Genomic DNA, 21,970 nt, shown 5'->3' on the forward strand with positions numbered 1-21,970 from the left:
TTTCTTGAAACTTCTCAAGCCTTTGACAACTTATATTTGAAATCATAAATATAGTCAAGAAGATTAATTTCTGAATCTTCAGTGATAGACAATTTCTTTGCATTCTATTTCTTTACAGTTCCCAAACCCTTTTTGAAATGCCTCAGGTACCAACACATAATCCTTCAAGATACATTCCTTAACAACATCACAATCAGTACTTTATTGTACTGACAGTGAAGTGTAGACTTCACGAGATTTGCCAAGAAGTACACGTTGTAATAATAGAGTCCAACACTCTCTTGACCATTTCAAATTTGTCTGCAATTTTTGTTTTCAAAATGAAGAGATATTTATCTATATCGTTTTCTTTGAAATGTGGGGTACTCAGCTAATATTTCTACAAAAATCAAAAGCTGAACATGTATGCTATGTGGGGGATTGCTTTCAAATTCCCGATTTTAATTATTTGAATCAAAGTTACGTATACGTTTCTTCTCTTTATCTGTCTCTCCATAATTTCATCTCTTCTTTTTTCATTTGTATCTGCATTTCCATTTGCGTTTGTCTCTCCTCTTACTGCAACTGCAGTTCTCTTTCTTCTTTGTGAAAATTCATTTTCTTTCTACATTCTGGAATTGCAATTTTCGGAACTCTATTTCCATGTGATATTTGAATTTCAATAATGTTAATTTCGTTTAGGAGCAAGATAGAGACTTACTAATCAAATCCAAAGCTTTTATATCCCCAAAAATTAATTTCCATTTAACATTGGACCAAACAATTTATTTATTTCTTGCTTCGTAGAAGAAGCCTTCTCCACAGAAATAGCATTATGTTTGTCAAGATGGAGCAATTCATCCTTTTTCGAGGACTCTAAGCCTCCCTCAGTAGGATCTAAAACAAGGGTCTCGACTGTAGATGACATTCTGAAAGCTTAATAGTTTCACTATATATTTGTCAAACATGTGAAATAAAACATGGGACATAGAAAGTTACCAAACAAAGAGAATTAAAATATCAAAGACAAATTGATGTTTTCTGAGATATCCCCGATAATGAGCCCCCAGTTTTCTGCTACGACGCTAAACTCGTTAAACAACGTAACAGAAAGGAGGGAAAACCAACAAGTTTTATACAATCTATCAAAACCTTCTTTCTCTATAATACAAAATGAAAATTTAAAAATAACTTACAGTTTTGTACAATCAATCAAAAATAGTCTTAAATGTTCTATCAAAAGTTCAAAAATAGGGAGTTTAAATTGAATGTCAGTGGTGCATCACAATAATATAATCCAAAATTTCCTCCTCTAAATTCACTAGCATTCCAAAGTAATAATTTAATCCAAGACTATTAAAGAGCACTTTATAATTCCAGTGAATATTGTCTCAAATAAATAAATCCACCCAGTAAAAAGATGAAGACAGCAATAAGATTGATTCTGTTTCAGATGCTAAGTCACAAATGAATAATTCTAAGGTAAACACGATTCTATACCGCTCTAATTTACCTAGATCGCAATTACCATTTTCTGAAAATCCTTTGTGAACCGAATATGAAATTTCCATTCTGGAAATTTCTACGGTCAGATTCAAGACTGTATTATTACTTAAATTTAAGTAGACATGGCTACCATTAATAATGATCTAAATATTTAATCCACACTCTTATGTATAATGTTGCTTACAAAGTAAATGTCACTGGACTGGTACAAAAATAACTTGATTTTGAGCAAAGGTCAAGTACAAAAAACATATGTAAGTAACATATAATCAATAAGAAAAGTCAACAAACATACAATTAAATATACATAACAATACCCACTTGAGGTCGATCTGAACGGTTCCGAAGAGTTTAACGATCCATATAGCGACATTCCGCTGGCATCGAAACGTTGTCCTATCCAGAGCCATGGCTTTCCTCTTATGAGAGAGAACTATTTACCAAGTTGGCCGGTAAATGCACCGGTTTTAAGAGGCTGGTACACAGTCTCCTGAGGTCTGGTTATACGTCGTTCATTATTAAATTCTGGCGTACTTCGAATGATAATCCACCTGGCACTAAAGTTTCACCAGTGACCCTGGAAAACACCCTACAACCAGAAAAATCCCCAACATGAGCATGTGGGGTGTGGCCAAACGGGTCTAACAGTAGTACTTCAAGCTGCTAATAATGCTGTATTTTGGTAAGACCACTGAAAATTAGCTGCATCACATGCAGGTCAATAGGTTCAGCCCGAGGGCAAAAAGGACAACTGCAATGCTGACAACTGACGCAGTCTTTGAGACTCGTAAGATTATTAATTGTAACCTCTTAGCAGTCCACTGGACAAATTCTAAACTCAGTCCTCATCTAGACAAGCCAAGCCATCCTAGATCTATACAAATATTGCTTGGAAGATTTCTTCCATGTTTTTGGCAGATAGCGCCAAAAAGCCGATTCAAACATTTCTTTGGTTTTTCCTGCTCCTCCAGTCGGTAGAAGTCGATACATTAGCAAACACGAGCGATGTCGAAGTGAATATCGTATCTATTTTCTAGACGCGTCGTCTATTCTATTGCTTTTTCATAAGTACTACAAATGTTGCTGAAAGGAATTGTCGTATTGGTTTGACTAATCTGCCACACAATTAGAACACTTGCATTCGTATTGTAAGAATCCCTTGTACGCGCAAACGCAAAGCAAGTGCACCATCGTTGTGCCAATTTTCGGTTGACCAGATTGCAGAGCCCTTGTCGAGCATGTGAAAAACAAAACAGCGTTTAGGGAACTAGAACATCGACTATGCAAACAAAAACCGAATCTAATTGTTCGATCGAACTTAAGCAGCAGCTACCATAGTTCGTCGACACTCTTTTCACAAACCATTTGTATCCATTTGCTTTTGCGTTTGCTAGTGGAATCACGCATGCCTGTTCAGGAAGGCGGTTTGGTTGGTCGCATCTGAAAAGAATGTACAATTTGTGCGAAGCCACATCACTGTTTTTATTTTACCAGTCGATGTCGATGATGGTTATTTTATATCCTAACCACATCTGTAATTCTATTACTAAGAAACAGGTCAGCAGTCTAGTAGTAGTCTTGCTTGCTTGTTTTCTGTGCTAGACCCGAAATTTCCCTGCAAGAATCGTTCGACTCCTATCGATTGTTTGTACACCACCACAGTGGTCTGGATCACCTTCGCAAAGGAGGTATTGTAGATCTGCACGACTTACAATAATGCCGAATCATTTCGGCGGCGGTAGGGTTGTCAAGCTATAGCCATCCCACACTACTAGCACAATGCTCACAACCAAGGTGGTCCCGAAAAATATCAAGACGAAACGAATGCACGCTAGTTGCACGCAAAGCACAAGCTATGGTATCGAAGTTGCAACCTTACGATATAAAAGGTTGCTCCGATAGGCGAGATTTGTAGTATCGACGTTTCATTTCAAAATCGTTTACAAAATAGATATTAAAAATTCACTTTAACAGATACAAAATTAAATACTTTGTTTTCTGTTGTCTATTTAGTCTTTCAACGTTCTCGTTTGTTTTGCAGATGTTTTAAAATATGTAAACAACATTAATCCACTAACATGTGCAATAATTCTTAATGGCAGTACAGAAAATGGTAATAGGTTTGTCGAACTGAGACGTTATTTACGTTGTTTAAAAAGCAACAGTTTACCGGTTATAAGGCACCACTCGATTGGTGTAGAGCCAGACGCCAGGGGCTGCTTCTGACGGTGGGAGAGACCAACATGTTTCACTGGACAGCTACATCCCACCTCAAATTGGGCAGCCCCCAGCCAATAAGGTGCCATTCCGCCACAGTTCGAATGCCTTGCTGGGTGCGTAAGGCTTAAGGTACGTGAGTACATGACAAGCGGAATGCAACTACTGCACCAAGAAATAACAAACGAAAACCAATAAGGAAACCACCAATCCTCAAGCTTGGTACCTGGAATGTCAGGACCATGCTGACATGGCTTTCAGATGATCTCCATACAATCAACGATGTTCGAAAGACTTCAGTTATCAACGACGAACTTGCAAGACTCCGGTCGATGTCGCCTCATTTCAGGAGAAATGACTACCAGATTCCGGGTCCCTCAGAGGAAAGAACTACACATCCTTCTGGCAAGGAAAGAGCGCGGACCAAGCAAGAGAGTTTGGTGTCGGATTCGCTGTCAAGAACACTCTGCTGGGGAAGATAATACCCTGCTAACAAGAAAATGGAAAACTGCAATCGATCCGCCTTCACACCACGAACGGGCCTGTCAGCCTGATCAGCGTTTACGCTTCCACACTAAGCGCCTCCACATATACCAAGGATGAGTTTCACGATGAGCTAAACTCGCTCATCGACAAAATTCCCAAGGAAGAGAACTGGATTTTGCTGGGCGACTTCATTGTGGGGGGGGGGGCGGTGCCGACCTTGATTGTTGGCCCTCCTGTCTTGGCAAGTTTCGCGTTGGGAAGATAAATGAGAATGGGAAGGGCTTTCTAGAGATGTACTCGTAACACGACCTCAGCATCACCAATTCATTCTTTCAGACAAAGACACATCATAAAGTGTCTTGGAGGCACGCCCAGTCTAAACACTGGAACCAGTTGGACTTGATCATTACAAGAGGGTCAGCCATGAAGGGTATGCTTCTTACCCGTATGTTCCAGAGTGCTGACTGAGACACCGACCACTCGCTGGTGTGCTGCAAAATGAAGTTTCCGCCGAAGACGATCCACCGCTCTAGGCAAGAGGGTAAACCACGCATGGATGTGAGCAAAACTTCATACCTAGATAATGTTGATTAATTCACCTATGCTCTTTCCAAGACGTTTGCTTCAGAACTTCCCAACGGCAGTGCCAAAGAAAGATGGGATCACATCAGAGAGATTGTGTATAGCACAGCCACACGGATCTTTGGTAAGAAGCAATCAAAGAACAATGACTGGTTTGAGGCTAACTCCACTACATGCATGCCGGCCATGCAGGAGCGTCGCAGTGCTCACATGCAATACAAGCAATCCCCATGCCAGAAGACACCACAGGCATACAGGTCAACCAGAAGCAAAGTGCAGAGATTAGCACGGCAGTGTGCCAATGAATACTGGCTTCAACTCTGTCAGAGCATTTAGTCATCAGCAGATATCAGAAACAACAGAGGCATGTACGATGAAACAAAAGAAACAATGGGTCCCATGAAGAAAGTGATAGCACCACTGAAGTCTGCCACATGCGATACCATCCACAACAAGGGCAATCAGATGGAGCGTTGGGTAGAATACAACTCTGAACTGTACTCAGAGAGAACCACGTGACCAACGATAACCTCAACCCCATAGTAAACCTCCCTCTCATGGCCGAACTGGACGCGAAACCTACTGTAGCCGAACAAAAGAAGGCCTTAGAGAAACTATCCTTAGGTAAAGCCCCAGGGAAGGATGGCATCCCAGCAGAAGTTATCAAGTGCAACTGTAGCGGGCTGCTCACACACCTGCACGACCTTCTCTGCCAGTGATGGGATGAGGGTGCAGTGCCTCAGGACATGAGAGACGCCAACATCGTAACCCTGTACGAGAACAAGGGCGACAGAAGCGACTGCAACAACTACAGGGGATATCCCTTCTCAGCATCGTTGGTAAAGTTTTCGCACGTGTCATCCTGAACAGACTGCAGACGCTTGTTGACAGAGTGTATCCAGAATCGCAGTGCGGGTGCCGCGCAGAGAGGTGCACAATCGACATGATCTTCTCCGTCAGGCAGCTGCAGGAAAAATGCAGAGAGCAACACAGACCCCTCTTCCTGGCCTTTATAGACCTCACCAAGGCGTTCGATCTGGTCAGCAGAGACGGACTTTTCACAATCCTGGCGAAATTTGGATGCCCTCCAAAGCTGCTAAGCGTGATCCAGTCCTTCCACGATCACACGAAAGGCACAGTGCAGTATGATGGCCCATCATCCAATCCCTTTGGCATCCGCAATGAAGTGAAACAGGGCTGCGTCCTTGTCCCCACGCTCTTTGGCGTCTTCTTCGCAGTCCTACTCAAGAACGCCTTTGTGACGTCCACAAAAGAGATCTTCCCGCACACGCGATCAGACGGCAGACTGTTCAACCTGGTACGACTGACGTCAAAGCGCAAAGTGCGTGAAGTAACCATCAGGGACATGCTCTTCGTAGACGATGATGCTCTATCCACCCACACAGAAACTGAGCTACAGCGCCCGATGGACCGCTTTGCTAAAACATGCGATGAGTTTGGGTTGACCATACGCCTAAAGAAAACAAACGTGATGGTTCAGGACGCGGACCCCAAGCATCATCATCAACAACTACAAACTTCAGGTGGTCAGTCAGTTCATGTACCTCGGCTCTACTATCACCAACAACCTCTCGCTCAATGCTGAGCTCAATAAGCAGATCGGAAAGGTATCAAGAACTCTCTCCATGTTGTCTCAGAGAGTGTGGAACATCAGTATGTTGACCCTGAACACTAAGATCACCGTGTACCGTACCTGCGTGCTAAGAGCTCTCCTGTACGCCAGTGAAGCCTGGCCTCTGTACGCCTCACAAGAGAAAAGACTGAGCGCGTTTCATATGCGATGCCTCCAACGCATAATCGGGATCACCTGGAGCGATCGAGTACCAAACAACGAGGTACTCAAGCGCGAAGATTCCCAGCATGGTCATACCCCTCCTCCAACGTCGCATCAGATGGCTGGGCCATGTACGTCGGATGGATGACGGATGGATCCACAAATACATTCTTTATTCTAAACTCGCCTGTGGAAAAAGTTCGATAGGACGGCTACATCTTCGCTTCAAGAATGTCTGCAAGCGCGACATGAATACCCTTGACATCGATCTCAACACATGGGAATAGCTCGCTCTAGACAGATGAAGCTGGCGACATGCTCTGATCACTGGTCTAAAAGCCGGTGAGGACAAGCTACGCTTGCTAGCTGCTGAATATCGATCGCAGAGGAAGAAGAAGCAGCTCCAACAAACACCAGACGCAACGTTCAAGTGCAGCAAGTGCAGCAAAGACTGCCACTCCCGCGTTGGACAAGAGACACAACAGACGCTGCACAAACACCAACCGGGACATCTCTCATGGGCGCACTTTCATCGTCTCTTGAGACTAACGGATGCCAACAACAACACAGCTCATTCTCTGACATGGGGGCTTACAGCAAGGACCGTTAGTAGTAGTTACTTGTTTTCAGCAAAGGTCTGCAAGAACAGTTATATTTATAGGATACTGCAGTTGTATGGATATAAATGTAAATCAGCTTTCTGAATTATACTGTATGACCTTGGGTAGTATTAGTCCAAAACAACGAGTTTATATTTTCAAATACAAATGTAAGAAATATTTTATTATATACTCATTGTTTCTACCTAAGGCTTGACAATAAACGAATGCTTTACCAGAAACAAAGCAAATTAATTAATGATGTATTCCAAATTAAATGCATAATAGTAAAATCATCAATAAACAGTAATAATTTTAATGATCAAATAGCATCGAGAAAGACCTTTGAAATTCGTCGCGCACTCTACATTAGTTTAAAAAATATCTCGTTCTGATCTACGAAAAATTGAAATTTAGAGTCATATTATGAATAAAAAACCATATTAACAACTTTTCCATTCGGTCTGGAATTTATGGATTATGTTACTCTGTCGACCCAACTAAATTATACATTTCTTCCTGTGACTGACTGGATTTATTTACCAAGTTAATTCCGTGTGATATACATATGATTTCAGCAGTGGATAGAACCGCCATTTAATCAGCTGCACCTCTTTTCATGTTGTCATTGAATGTTTGGAATCATAATGTGTAAAAGTTACTAATTCGTTTATCTATCAAAATAACCAATCGGAATAGCACATTCATTTCGTTTTGAAAACAGTAATTAGAATATGATTTCAGTTGGAAATGTAATTGAAATTACAGAGCAATTTTGCAATGTGTATCAAGTTTTGGAATCCAAGACAAAATCATATAATTCGGATTTGCAGAACTAAATAAGAAAATACATTTTGAGGAATTCAAGAAGCAAAACTATCAGTATATTCCTATTATCAACTAAAGAAGACATGTTTATGCCCTGGTACTTGCATGCCCTTTGAAGTGAACTCAGCTATGTACATGATCTGTATGGCTTGTATCAAAAAACTAAACAGGGAAGTTTGCGTGACAGTCCGTTTAGCCACAGAAAATAAGACTTCGTCATCTTGGCTCATTGGCTCGATATCTATTAGTTTTCTACCAAATCCTTCAGTTTGATTTCTATATCGAATTTAGTGTTTTCACAGACTTTTTAAATGGTACACCTCTGACAGATAGGCAATAGCCCTTGGCCTCAACATGCTTTTCTGTGCTACTTTTATTGACACTAGGGAGCACTGGTCATAGTCTGAACCATTCTATTTGCAAACAATTACGAATATTTCTCCTAAATAATCTTTTAATGATCAGAATGGTATTTTCAAATCTGCATCTCTCACGTTTGTTATGGATATTGCGAATATCTGGCTCATTCGTTTGATGGTTTCAAAGTTTTATTTGTGACTCAGTGACTCGTCCACATTGCTAACTTTATCTACTCTACTTTCAAATGGACGAAGAAGCTTCTTCAGTTCATTCACAAACAAATCTAATAAGTCGTAGCTAAATTATCTACAACATGATTGTACAATGTTTGTTTACATTATAGTTCCTAATAAAAGATATTATTTTTAGACGCACGTGTCATTCAACATGAAGCCGTGAAGTATGTAAAACTAATGCACCATTCTAAATTTGTAATGTTAACGGAGAAATAAATGAACATATAATAATCAATCTCATTCAACTGAATTCCTTAGTACCGTTTGATATGCCTAATCCTTAATATATTCAATATATGAATCTTTATAACAGTCTCAAACTTAAACCAGAACTCACTCGAAACTTCCATAAACAACAGTGCCTTTTGCTTCAACTGAGTTGGACTTAATTACCGAATAGTTAGTATTATTAACGAGGCTATTGTTCATCTACATAAAACTATGTAAATGGATTTGTATTGTGACATTTATTGCATAATTACCAAAGTATGTGACAAATTTCATAGAAGGTATGCCTGTGCAGGGAAAAATCATAATTGTTGATATAAGCTTAGTAATTACATATTTGTTTCCGTGAGTTGAATTGCAGAAACACGATATTCGTAAGCTGAAGCTTTGTTTCGCATATACTGAAAATATAACAAACACAGTCGCGAAAATATGTTTTCACTGTTATTTACCACCTTAAATCCCACAATGATGTGCGTACGTAATGCCTGTCCCTGTAAGCGGTGTCATGCAAACAGGTATGTAAGTATATGACCATGTTCATTGTTCAGGTTTCACACGATTTTATATTGTTATCAGTGCCAGGCGTGATCTATGATTAGAAAGTCTAATATGGTTCTTTTATAAAATATACTTCGGGTTCCCTTAACTCAGAGTTCTCTCTTTTACGTCTATCTTGATGATAATGTACCAATGTGAGTTAAATGTGACAAGTTGTTGTTCTAATTTGTCAAGTTGATATAAAAAACATGGTGATACAGCTGGAGGTGCGATTGGAGTATTACAAACCCACAGATCATTGTCCATCATGAGCCAAGTTGTAGCGAATGTGCACGACTGTGTTAAGCCACGATTTGTTTCATTGTCACTATTTTATTTTATATACGAATTCTCTACAGATGAATGGCAGCCCAATCGATCTCTTTATCCAAACGTATTTTGATGTTTAGCACTCGTTTCAGAATCGGGACATCGACTTAACATTACCTTATACACCGTATACAAGATCATACGTTTAAATATGGGTTTCCTGAATATACATACATACATACATACATACATATATATATATATATATATATATATATATATATATATATATATATATATATATATATATATATATATATATATATATATATATCAACTCATATTCACTGAATATGTTTACAATGTCTTGGTTCCACAACAATTTCTTGCATTCCATGAAATAACAGTAATGAGACCCTGATATGATAAATTCTCTACATCATCTATCTACACAGTGAACGTAATAAAGATCTCCTAATTATGCTAATTTATGTAGACATACTTTACCGTTAACGTAAAGAATATCCCCTAATTATACTAAACTAATAAGCATGATCTACTGCTAATATATAGAAAGTCTCTTAATTATACAAAATTGCAAAAACGTGATTTACGGTATATGATTTATGTTATACGTGTATCACATCTACAAACCTTGATACTTTTTCACCAGTCTATATAACATATTATATTATATAAATCTGTGTGCCTGTGTTTTGTTTATTAAATAGACAGTCATTATGCATACTGTAGATCAAGTCATGAGATCTTTCTAATGCGCGTAGTGGCTAAGCCTACATTTGTACCATGTATGTATCTATGCACGCATGCATGTACGTATGTCTGTTTGTCTCTCTGTCTTTATGTCTGTCTGTTTGTCTGTCTTTCTGTATGTCTGTCTGTACGTATGTATGTATGTATGTCTGTCTTTCTGTATGTCTGTCTGTCTGTACGTATGTATGTATGTATGTATGTATGTATGTATGTATGTATGTATCTAAGTAACTATGTATGCCAAGGGTTTAACGGCGCGTCAGTACCATCAGGGTTATTTACAGACCATCCAGCTTTGTACTTCAAATGTCAAGATAGAAATGTCAAATGCATTAGGCAGATATATCAGTCCAACATCAAGTCCTACAAGACAAAAATGTATCAAAGAAGAGGTATGGGGATAATATTTTATAATGCGTTGATATTAAAAAATGATTTGAAACTTTAACAAAAAGATACAGAAACAATTTTGTATATTGTAAATATAAATAAAAATTCAATTACACAATCACTCAGTTCCATCATTACTTTTGTAAAATAATATTTTGTTTTATTAGTTTGGAGAGCAAAATGTCTTTTTTGCGCTCCTTCCTTCATTCTTTCATTCTCTTATGTTATGTGTTTAGGCTCGAATAAACAGTAACACATGAAAGAATAAAAACAACAAGCTTTGAAAAATATATCAATTCATTTCCCTGGAAAAGTTCTGTAAAAATGAGAAGAAGAAAAAAAATATGAACATACGGTTTTAAGAATAAAATCCAAAAATAATCCAAGAATAATCCACGAATAAAATTTTAAAAGTCCTAACAATAAAATGTTCTAAAGATTTCAAGTTCGAGTCCCGACGAAAAATCCAAGATGATAGAGAATGACGTATGATATAACTTGTATTGTGTTGAAGTCTCGTGTTCCTGCATGAAACAAGAAATATCACTCCGGTTTTGGAAATATAAATAAATGTTTATAAGAGCTGTCTTTATTCAAAAATCTCATATGAGCACATGTATTTGGCAGGGAAAAAATCTTTAGAATCTAAGTAATTAGAAATTACCCCAAACGACACAACACCTTCCAATGTCAAGAACAAAGCCAGACTGTTTTTTACTTCTCTAACACGATGGTTTAAAACTTTAATTTTAAGCCCCGGATAAGGGTCACATGGTCATGTTTACATATACAAAACACGTAGCCATGTATCTCCTCGATAAGACCCAATCATTTTACTCCGAGAATAAAAGTTGTTTACTTCACTAAAAACTATTTATAAGACTAGGGTCACGTATTCAGTACAGCCTCGATCTCACTCTTATATGTCCCACAATACAAATAAATAAGGATAATAACTCGGTGACGTGGCTGTTACTAAATTTTGAATCAAGGTTAAGAACCAGATCAACACCTTATGTTTACTAAAACGAACGGTCAATATCAAACTATTTTCTGGAAATAGTATCATCCCCAGTGAATAAATTTACATTACAATAGCGTGTAATGAAAAATCAAAAAAACTGACAAACAAACAATTATATTGAAATAAATATGTATTAAATCAGATATAATTAAATCAAATACACAAAACAATTGCGAAGACTCTAGCTTATTTGTAAGTAAACGTGCATCTCTATCAAATATTTTTCTCTCGTTGACTTTTATTGATATTTTTGTTACTCCTTAAAATCAATTCCATCACAATCTCCTCCTCATCGTGATGATGATTATTGCTAGACATCACTGATATTATTTTTTTTTATTTTTATAATGCTTCTTAATGGTCTAGGCATTACAGGGTCCTATATTACAAGGGAAAACTCCGGATATTGTTGATGATGATGATGATGATGATAATGATGATGATGACGACGACGACGTCGATGATGATACTGATGATGATGAATTCTTTTGAATACTATGACAGTCCATACGGATTTAATATAATAGTTTTAATATCATTAACGCTTGACAGAGATCTAAAGTATGTACTGACACGAGTTATTATCACCATCCACTCTGAAAGGCTGAATCAATATGTCAGATAAAAGGCCCCGACCACGTTTGGTCATGTCATTATACATATTAGGATTTGTAAACGAATTTTAAAGAAATGACTATATAACACTTTAAATAGCAAATTCTTTGACAAAAGTGTATGGGTTTATTCAAGAGTTTGATTATTTCCAAATGTATATTTTGTGACATTGTAATAGTACATCGTAATTTTAATCTTATCTCTCGACAAGACATATGGAATTATTTTGACAAAGACGAGGTTTTTTAAATTCTAGATTGAGTAATTATGTTAGATTTATTTTTCAGCCAATGATCGATGCAAGTTTAACCCAGCTTAATAGAGATCGAAGATCGCCCAGTAAGTATATATATATATATATATATATATATATATATATATATATATATATATATATATATATATATATATATATATATATATATATAGTCAAATTTGTTCGAAATTTAAGTTATATACACAGTTAGATGACAATACTGTTAGAAGTTATGTGTGCTAGTATATATGGCTTGATATCAATTTTCCACTTATTTCAATCAGCATTGTTCACCGATTTTTTTAAAAATTCTATTTCTAAAACCGAAGTTTGGTTAGTTGTTTTGACAAGATCCATAAATACAGATGAACTGCAAAAGATCAATGGGCATTTAGCACCATATTTTCAGTAACTAATGTTCTTTCAAGAAATATTTGAAAGGAATGGTAGGAAACACAAATAACAATCGGTAAATTAGAAACTGCTGACTCCTCAAAACATTGGGGTTAGGTGAAAAATTAATCAAACATTTCTTCCTATAAAATCTTCTTAGGACATTTGTATCATCCTGACTTCAGGAAGCCTTAATGGGTAGAACGAATTACATTTATGGACTGTAAATCACAATCGGTTTTGTAACAAATCCTACTTATCAGTCACCGCATGTGATTGATAATATGGTATAATGAACGTGGTTGCGCCTGCAATCCGAGGTGTTGCAAATTATAATTACGAGTTTCTGCGTGGCTTCAGAATCATCGTGCTGCCTAAAAAAATTGTTGTCAGTTATTATTAATAGTCGCACATCATAATAGCAGAAAATACTTTAGTTGAAGGTACACTATTTGTACATAATAATAAACATAATAATAATAATAATAATAATAATAATAATAATAATAATAATAATAATAATAATAATGATAATAAAAATAATAATAAATGTCAAAGGAAATACTTGAACTACATACATTTTGTTTAATCCATATGAGTTATATTTAATTTCAGAACCAGACGTTAAAGTGGACAAACAGCTAGTACTAATTATTACGATTTTCGTGTACGAGAAACATAATTAAAAACATTGAATAAATAAATAATATATTAATTATCAAAGTCTATTGTTATATAGTATGAGGGAACATAACTGATTATTTAGATAAAAACTGTTTTATGTTTTGCCACTGATAACATTTTGTAATGAATTTTGCTATATAAATTTTGATGAAAAACGGGCTCGCCTTACATTGGTCAGCGATGCAAGAAACATGTATATCGTAGCAGAGCTCTCGCATTTGGAAAACTGAAAAATCTACATCATACATTTTCTTGGACTTAAAGCAAAAGTAAATGTCAATGTAAGCTTATTAGCGCTGGTGGTACTAGGGAAGAAATGAATTTGTCCGATATACAGCACGTGCAACCATGATACCAATCGAGTTGGCATTTATCTATAAGGTGCACGCGATCTGTGTATATCATTGTTACTTTTAGAGGGGGAACTTGCATATGACAATCATATGCACACATGTTCTTCAAAACCTATTTAAATTTAGTCTGTTCCAGGTACTATAATCAATGTAAATCTAGTTCCATCCAGATAATATAATCTATTATCATTCTAACGTTTGACTTAAAGAATGCACGTGCTAGTTCCTTTATTTCTTTCAGACTAAGCCCATTTACATTTGGGCCTATGTTCGAAAACAATTGGTTAAATTAGTTATAAATTCGTAGCACTACAAATTACTACTATTATCTTTGCATTTGTTTGATTAATATAAACTTATAAAGTTTTATGGTGTACGGAATATTACATTGTTTTCTATTCAATGTTCTGTGTAGATATTTAAAACAAATACAGCAGCATTATCTTTAAGGGCTTTTTGTAATGTACCACTAAGTACAGGTGGGTGGGGAATGATGCTCTGTGAAAAAATGGCTCACAAGTATAATAATAGTGACATTATATTTCCTTCGATTATGTATTCTGTAACAATTAGTATCGAATGTGTGAAAAAACAACTCATAATCCCTGTACCGACTAGCAGCAGCAATTATGATGAACTGAATTACACAGCTGTACATGCAGTTTGGTAAAAAAAATAATGACATAAAGTTTAGTCTCATTATAACGATCCACAAACTAAACAGTTTGAAATATTTTGATATTCTCTGCTCATACATCTTTCTGTCCAATTTGTACACGGAATTAGCTATCCACCTATCAGGTTAAATCTTCTGGACCACAACTGGTAATTGAGTTCTCAATACATTGCTAATAACTAGTCCAGCTTTCAAAGTTTTTGGTATTCTTGTAATGAGTTCAAGGCAAAATGTATAACATGCAAGAGTGTGGTCTGAAATAGTTTCTTTGTGTTTCGTTCGTTAAAGAAATTATGTGGAATCCCAGCCTTAAAAAATACAGACTATATCTGATGAATATGATATTAAATGACATTAAATGACATTGTAACAACGAGGAACAAAAGAGGTGGCTTGGTAACTGTGAAGGTGAAACATTATTACTATTGTACAGGAAGAACACGAAATGAAATGTAAGGAACAGGAAGCGTTAGGATTGTTGATAGCGAGTCATCAATTACCATGAATACACACATTAAAACGTACAAAAAGTATTGTAAACCGTCTTCAACTCAACCGTGTGGAACTTGCACTTTAAGCCACAACAAGTAAATAAACGAGATAACTATTTACAATCTATGCATACAGTTAGTAAACATGAAACGACCAAGTTAAATATATCTTTAACTTTGGTTCTGGAAGTATATATATATCCCAAATATATATCCTCGTAGATTATGAGCGATCACTGGTAGGAAGCGTAGATTGTAATAAGCATGAGTATCTCCTAAATAACATCCGGTCACATGCCAATCATCTCTGACTTTTTTATCGTGCAGCTGAAAGTAATCTTCGCAGATGTGGCATCGATACGCTGATTTGCAATTTGTCTCAGTTGTTGTGGTGTAAGTGGGATCGTTGTCGTTGGATATTGCCACATGTCGTCGATTCGTTTCCATTCAGACACAAGCTGCTCTAAGAACCAGACGCAATCCTCGCCTTGATGCTGACGATAAGGCGAAGACAATTTTTTATCGACGGTACAGCATGTTTTATATCCGATCGCGCGAGGAATGTGTTTGTGTTCCACTTTGGTGAAAGAGTGGTCTGGATCAGGTGAGGGTTCTTGTAGTGTTTAATGGTGTTTCTGTAGTGGTGTTCGAACTGTAGTGTTACCTCGCGTGGTATCTGAACAGTTTGTAGTTCTTGTCAGTACCCCGACTACACGTGGCAGTGTACGTTTTGCTGATGTGACAAACATTGCAAGCAACGAAAACTAAAATATCCATTATTTTAATGCTGAATGTATTGTGATCGCCATAGCCGGCTGAAGTCTTTGATGTAAACGAAATAGTGCTGGTAGCAAAGTAAATTGATGTTGAATTGTGAGACCGTTTTGGAGATCAGCATGGGATAGACTACGAATTGTTTATTGCCCGCTTTCTTGTCATCGAGTCCGATAACATTGATGGAGAGTCCATCGTTGAGCGCCTCAAGTTTAGGGACGTTCTTGACTGCCAAGGAAACGTTGATCCATGTGGTTTTGATAGTATCAAAATGGGGCTTTTAGTTGGAGATGCGATTAACGTTGTCTTCAGCGGAATGTTTCGCGGAGAACATCTCCCACAACAGAAAAAAGTCATCGTTGATGATGACGTTGATGCACGTTTTTGTGCCTGTGATTTGCTTGGGAAGGGGCACGTGTTTGCTTCCAAGCAACTGTGTAAATTTGATTGATTCCAGTAAAGACTCATGCCGATCCTGACTCCTGATAATCTTAGACTAGACGCTGCATAAACGACCATGCGATGTAGACAATGTGGCTAAAATCGTCACTGCCATAAATGATCAGTGATTAGGATTTGATCAACACGTAGATGCTCTATTGATCCGTGACTCGCACAAAATAAACGTTGTGAGCTATTCCGAGTTTGATGTCCGTGTGTGTTCGTAGTTCCACATCAACAGTAGGATTTAGAATGCGTTGCAGGAGTTCCTTGTCGACTGCCTGCTATACCACGTGCTGCCATACCACGAAATTAGGGATGAGTGGCTTCAAGAATTATCCGGTGACATCGCGCTGAAACAACTAGTGATATATCTTGTCCTGAAGGACGCGTTGACGTAACGTCAAACTTTGTATGAACGTCCTCAAGTTGACGACGACTGGTGATATTTTCGAGCGAAAATGTTGCCATACCGAAGAATATATATAAAAGAAACAGACTACGCTGGCAGATACACTTCATCAAAGCCTCTTCGATAACGTTCTGGGATTGTTTAACACGTGACAGACTTTGAATTACTTCTTGGTGATGCCGCTGAAATGGTTTCTCGATGTCCCTGTTGTCGCCACTTGAAAATTGCACAAGGCATCCCGTGTTACGTCGGATGTATTTAGCCACATCTTAGTAAAACTGAGTGAGATAAATCCTGTTAGGGCGCTAGTTTTGTGATAATGAAAATATTCATAGATGCGGTTCGTGTTTTCGCGATCGATTTTTATATCGTCAAACACGATGTCATTGTGCGTGTCCGAATGAAGTTCTATTTAAGGCTATATCTCCTCTGGTTCTGCTAGGGTGAAAGCACTGTATTTTCCCATGGAATCTGTTTTGGGAGTCTCCAGACTCCATGTCAGTAGCGCAGATGCCGACCTCGTGCAGTGTCCCGTTTTTTGTCCTGATTAGAAGTGAGCGTATAAATTATCACGCCATCGTACATCAACAATTTTTAGCAGCATGTTCATGAGCAAATCCGCTTCACTACGGCCAGTCGGACCCACGATCATGTAATGGCAATCCAGCATAAAAATGATGCTGGTTTGCTTTTGTGGACGTCCTCGTGTAAATATTAATGATGTTTATTTTCTATATAATTTCACTGGTGAAAATCCATCACAGAATCAAAACGTTTCAACTTCTTTTGGTACCTTTATCGGGTCTGGTAGTATTTCTTTGGCGAGACAGTAGGAGCTGCACAAAAAAGCCAACAGCGACAGGGATTCCAAGCAGGGACTCGTCAACATGAGCGTCACCCATCTCGACGCTGTGAGTTACCCACCCCTTACGACAACATGGGTGGAAAGAGTTTATACGGACTTCCATCGGCGACTGCTTGATCTTATCAACCCGTGACGGAGGCGGATTTCGAGGTGGCATTGGCTGGAAAATACGAAAAAAACAGGTGGATCCATCTCGGGAAATGTGGGCGCGGCTGGAACGTTCTCCGTGGCGAATCAGGTAAGATGCTATCTGGTGATGGTGTCGCCGTCCTCAAAATAACTTCTCAAAATCTTAGACGTGTGGGTGTGTACACCAGACACATTATCAGAACAGTCATACACCGATCATGATTCAAACGGCGGAAGGACTTGTATGAACAACGCTTATTACTACTAGATTGTGGATATCGTTTCTTCACAATTTAGTCTGTATCGAGTGACGTGTATGGAAGGACCAGCATTATACAGACTCCCTACCACATGACCCATCACCGATAACATCTAAGTATTTACTTATTCTCAGCTCAACTTGTATAGAAGTACAGAATTATCGACCACATGAGAAACACTAACGTGGACTCTCACCGAGGAGGCCAGAGCCAAGCTGGCTGTGACGGATTATTCACCCGTAACCAGCAACGAGGTAGCCCCAAAACTGTACGTGGACGCGCGTCGTGTCAGTACCAACACTGGGTTGATTCCAGCTTTGTCAGAAAATACGAATAATCGAAATAGCATCGTCATCTTGGCGTCGTTAGAATACTTGTTGCAGTTGGAAATTTCATTGTCGAGGTCGCGCAAATAGCGCTGAGAAAATTCTTACGTGGCGACTCAACGGAGTCAATCCGGACAACACTACTGTGTCATTGTACCATTGAAATTCACCAATATGAATTAAATGCTTGAATTCTATATCACCTCGAAAACAAAGTACACGAAATACACCATGTTTAAATTCACGGCGCTAGTGGCAGAACAAGTCAATAACTGTCTCACTTATTTTCAAATTTTCACCATCGACGAAATGATCTTGTGCGGAGCGTATGTATAGGCACCATGGCGGAAATGGTTCAGCGGCAATCATGCTGTACCTGTTGCTGTTGGACGATACTTACAGGCAGGACTCAACGTAGGTCACCTATGAACATCACGTGCTCAAGCAAACCACGGGAGTTCATGCCAAGATCAACTAGGTAAGAAACGCGAGTAAATCATCGCTGTAAGAGGCTCATGAACGGTGCAAACAGGATAACGTCAAACTGTCTCACATTTCTGTGGGGGCTATGGGACAACAACAGATGAGAGATGCCATCGATAAGAATTTTGCCGTATTTAAATTTGTCAACGACAGAGAATCGGCGCCGATGCTTAAAACCATCGAGGGCCTCGTGCTTGATATTATCGCAGAACTACATCCGAGCCTCGTGGAATCGATCCTGAACACAGGATACGTTAAGCGACGACGGTTTTTTTGAAAGAAAGACGACGACTCGCACCAAAAAGTATCACGAGTGCATGGTCAGAGTCGTGGCACGAAAACAATTTTGCGACAATCAAAAACTGTGCCATGCTATCGATAAACGTAAAATTTCCAACATGTCGGCTTGAAGTGCAAGGACGTAGACACGATGATGAAAGTGCTGACGCTCGAGGATAGATCTGAAAACACTCATAGAAGCGACACTGCGATGATAGAGATAGCTGCATTAAAACCGCCAGTACTGTCGGTTCCTGAGCTGGATCGCCATAAGCCATATAAGACTTATGGTACGTGATTATCTATGGAGACCATGAAAAGGTGGATCCCAATGAGGCTGAGTCCGCGTGCCAGTACCTGGAGAGTTTTATGCGGGACGAGCTTGATAGTAAGCTGGCCCTTGTTCTTAAGAATGGTGACGCCATCGTCAAAGGACATTTTGCTGATCCCCTCATGGCCACTCAGGACGTGCTCGAGAAAATGAATGATCTTTCCAAGTATGAATCTATCCTGGATGTGGTGAGTGTTTCTCGATAAATATTAGCTACAAAGAAGTAAATAGAAACTTTGAGAAAATAGTTAATGCTTTTTGTCACCTTTACAGATATATCTGTCGTGATCAATACACTATTACGTTTCGTGTAGAAGCGGTGGTAAAGCCCTTATGAATACTTGGAGCATATGAACCTGCAAGCATTTCCTGACATGTTATGACATTAAACCAGATGATAGAGATAAAACAAAATTTGACGTTTACAATGGCGATTAACCGGGGTCTCACAAATGAGTTTGAAGAAAGAACCATCAAAATAGATCAAACGCATATAAAATTTGTAAAACAATATCTGCCACAGCACGAAACGCTCATCAAGAGTTTAAGACGATGAAGCTCATCACCTCGACTTCAACCACATCGATGAGAAATTGTCGGCGGAGCAGGACATTTTTTTATCCTACGATATAGTGTTCCTCGTCTCATGGACATTGCTCGATCGCTGCATGGGGAAAACGTGCCCTATCCAAAGTCAAACACCTCTCGGCACGAGCTGATCGAACGAGTCCGAAGAGTCCTTAAGGCGATGCCAAGAAGTGTCACACGTCAAAGACTCGTTAGAACTGAGAGACATGTACAAAACGCTCACTGGAAAAACTACAACGCGCTCAAAATTCCATTGACGTCATCACAAGATCATACGTCAATCGCAACGAAAAAACTACCCAAAATCGAGACAATCAGCGGCAACGCCATAACATTACACGGGGTACAACAAAGTTGTCCACAACGAAATTGACCACCACCTCTGCACTGCCGCCACCCAGACGATCGGACAAAGTGTACTGAGGCGACGACAAATGATTTTGTTCGATCAGAAACAACTTACAATGCCAAGCAAGATCAATTCTTGAACACGCTCCGATCGACTCAAAAAAAAGCTTCACAACTATTGCTGAAGAAGTTATTTTCGTAATGCTGGCTACAGTGTCGAATTCGCACGTCGACGCTCTCTCACGGTTACGAGATATGCATGCTCCTTCCCCTCGTCATCATCTTCTGCGTGTTTCAAGATATCCGTATCTTATTCAGATGAGTCAAGTACACGCTGCCGCGAATGGACAAATTGTCATGACGTGGATGCACAAAATCACTCCCTCGACGGCTCACTTGCCCGAACTGGAATCGATTCTGGCCATATTCATCAAGAAACCTTACTTAGAACAACACAGCATTTACATGCAATAATTTTCCGCTACTGAGGTAACCACATCGTGGAGGGTCTCTACCAATCCAGGCACTGAGCGTCCCAGACACGTCTTCGACGCAACGCAGAGATCAAGTTGGAAATAAGCACGTGCTTAACAATCTCAATCTGGTTTTCATTCACGTAAGCATCAAGTCCAGGCAATATCCAGAGCGAGAACTCGAGTGCAACTTCAATGTCGGCACCCGAAATTATTCTTGCGCGGTACCTGATGATGAAGGATGCCATACAAATATACCAAGATGTGGACACGGGCACGCATGTATCGCTGGATGATTTTGTTAGCTTGCATCCCATCTTCCTTTCTGATGTCTCAAACATTCAGAGCATTTCAAAGATCCCCCTGTCGACAGCGAGATCAAGTGCACTATTTGGAATCCAGGTTAATATTACGTCTGATACGCGCTGCTGACGTAAGACCGATTCATTCCGCCGGACGTAATTAATGGAAAAATGAACATCCTTGTGTCAGTAATGTATAGACTATGCCTAAAAAATTGTCTAAACGTCGGGGATCTGAAACTTTGAAGCGTTCTCAACGCCTGTGCGATCATTCCCTTCGTGATAACCATGGCGCCAAAGTTGTTTGCGTTGGTTCTTTCAGCATTGGAACTTGACGCAGCCACGGCAGCCATTACAGGACCTGCACAAAAAGCTGTGATGCATCGTGCAATGAACTGAAACAACGTTGCTCGCCGCGGTGTACACCAGAAACGTGCCTTTGTTACCTCGTCAATTGGCTACGCCAATACGATTATGCTAACCGATCCGTCAAAACAAAACCCCAAAAATAATACAGTTTAATATAACACTATGCCGTACGTCCCAGTAGATTTAACGCTATCACCGCATCAAAAACAAAGTATCGCTGTGGCAGCCATGCACAAAAAGGCTTATATCAATCAGGATTCAAGCATCGGCACTCACGGGGCCTGATAGAGTCATGCTGACCCAACGTC

At 38.9% G+C, this 21,970-nt stretch overlaps 1 protein-coding gene across 2 annotated transcripts in view; it reads left to right on the forward strand.

The window, feature by feature from the left end:
- LOC149797062 (scavenger receptor cysteine-rich type 1 protein M130-like) overlaps nucleotides 1-21,970 on the forward strand; it is a 156,887-nt gene that overhangs the window by 2,807 nt on the left and 132,110 nt on the right. For both annotated transcript variants that reach the window (XM_089961740.1, XM_089961741.1), the window contains one exon: nucleotides 12,717-12,768. In XM_089961740.1, coding sequence (XP_089817866.1) covers nucleotides 12,717-12,768 — 52 coding nt within the window. Of the gene's footprint in view, nucleotides 1-12,716; nucleotides 12,769-21,970 lie in introns of those variants that run through there.

This window comes from Sinohyriopsis cumingii, chromosome 6 (assembly GCF_028554795.1).
Source record: "Sinohyriopsis cumingii isolate HCF-2022 chromosome 6, ASM2855479v2, whole genome shotgun sequence".
Taxonomy (NCBI): domain Eukaryota; kingdom Metazoa; phylum Mollusca; class Bivalvia; order Unionida; family Unionidae; genus Sinohyriopsis; species Sinohyriopsis cumingii.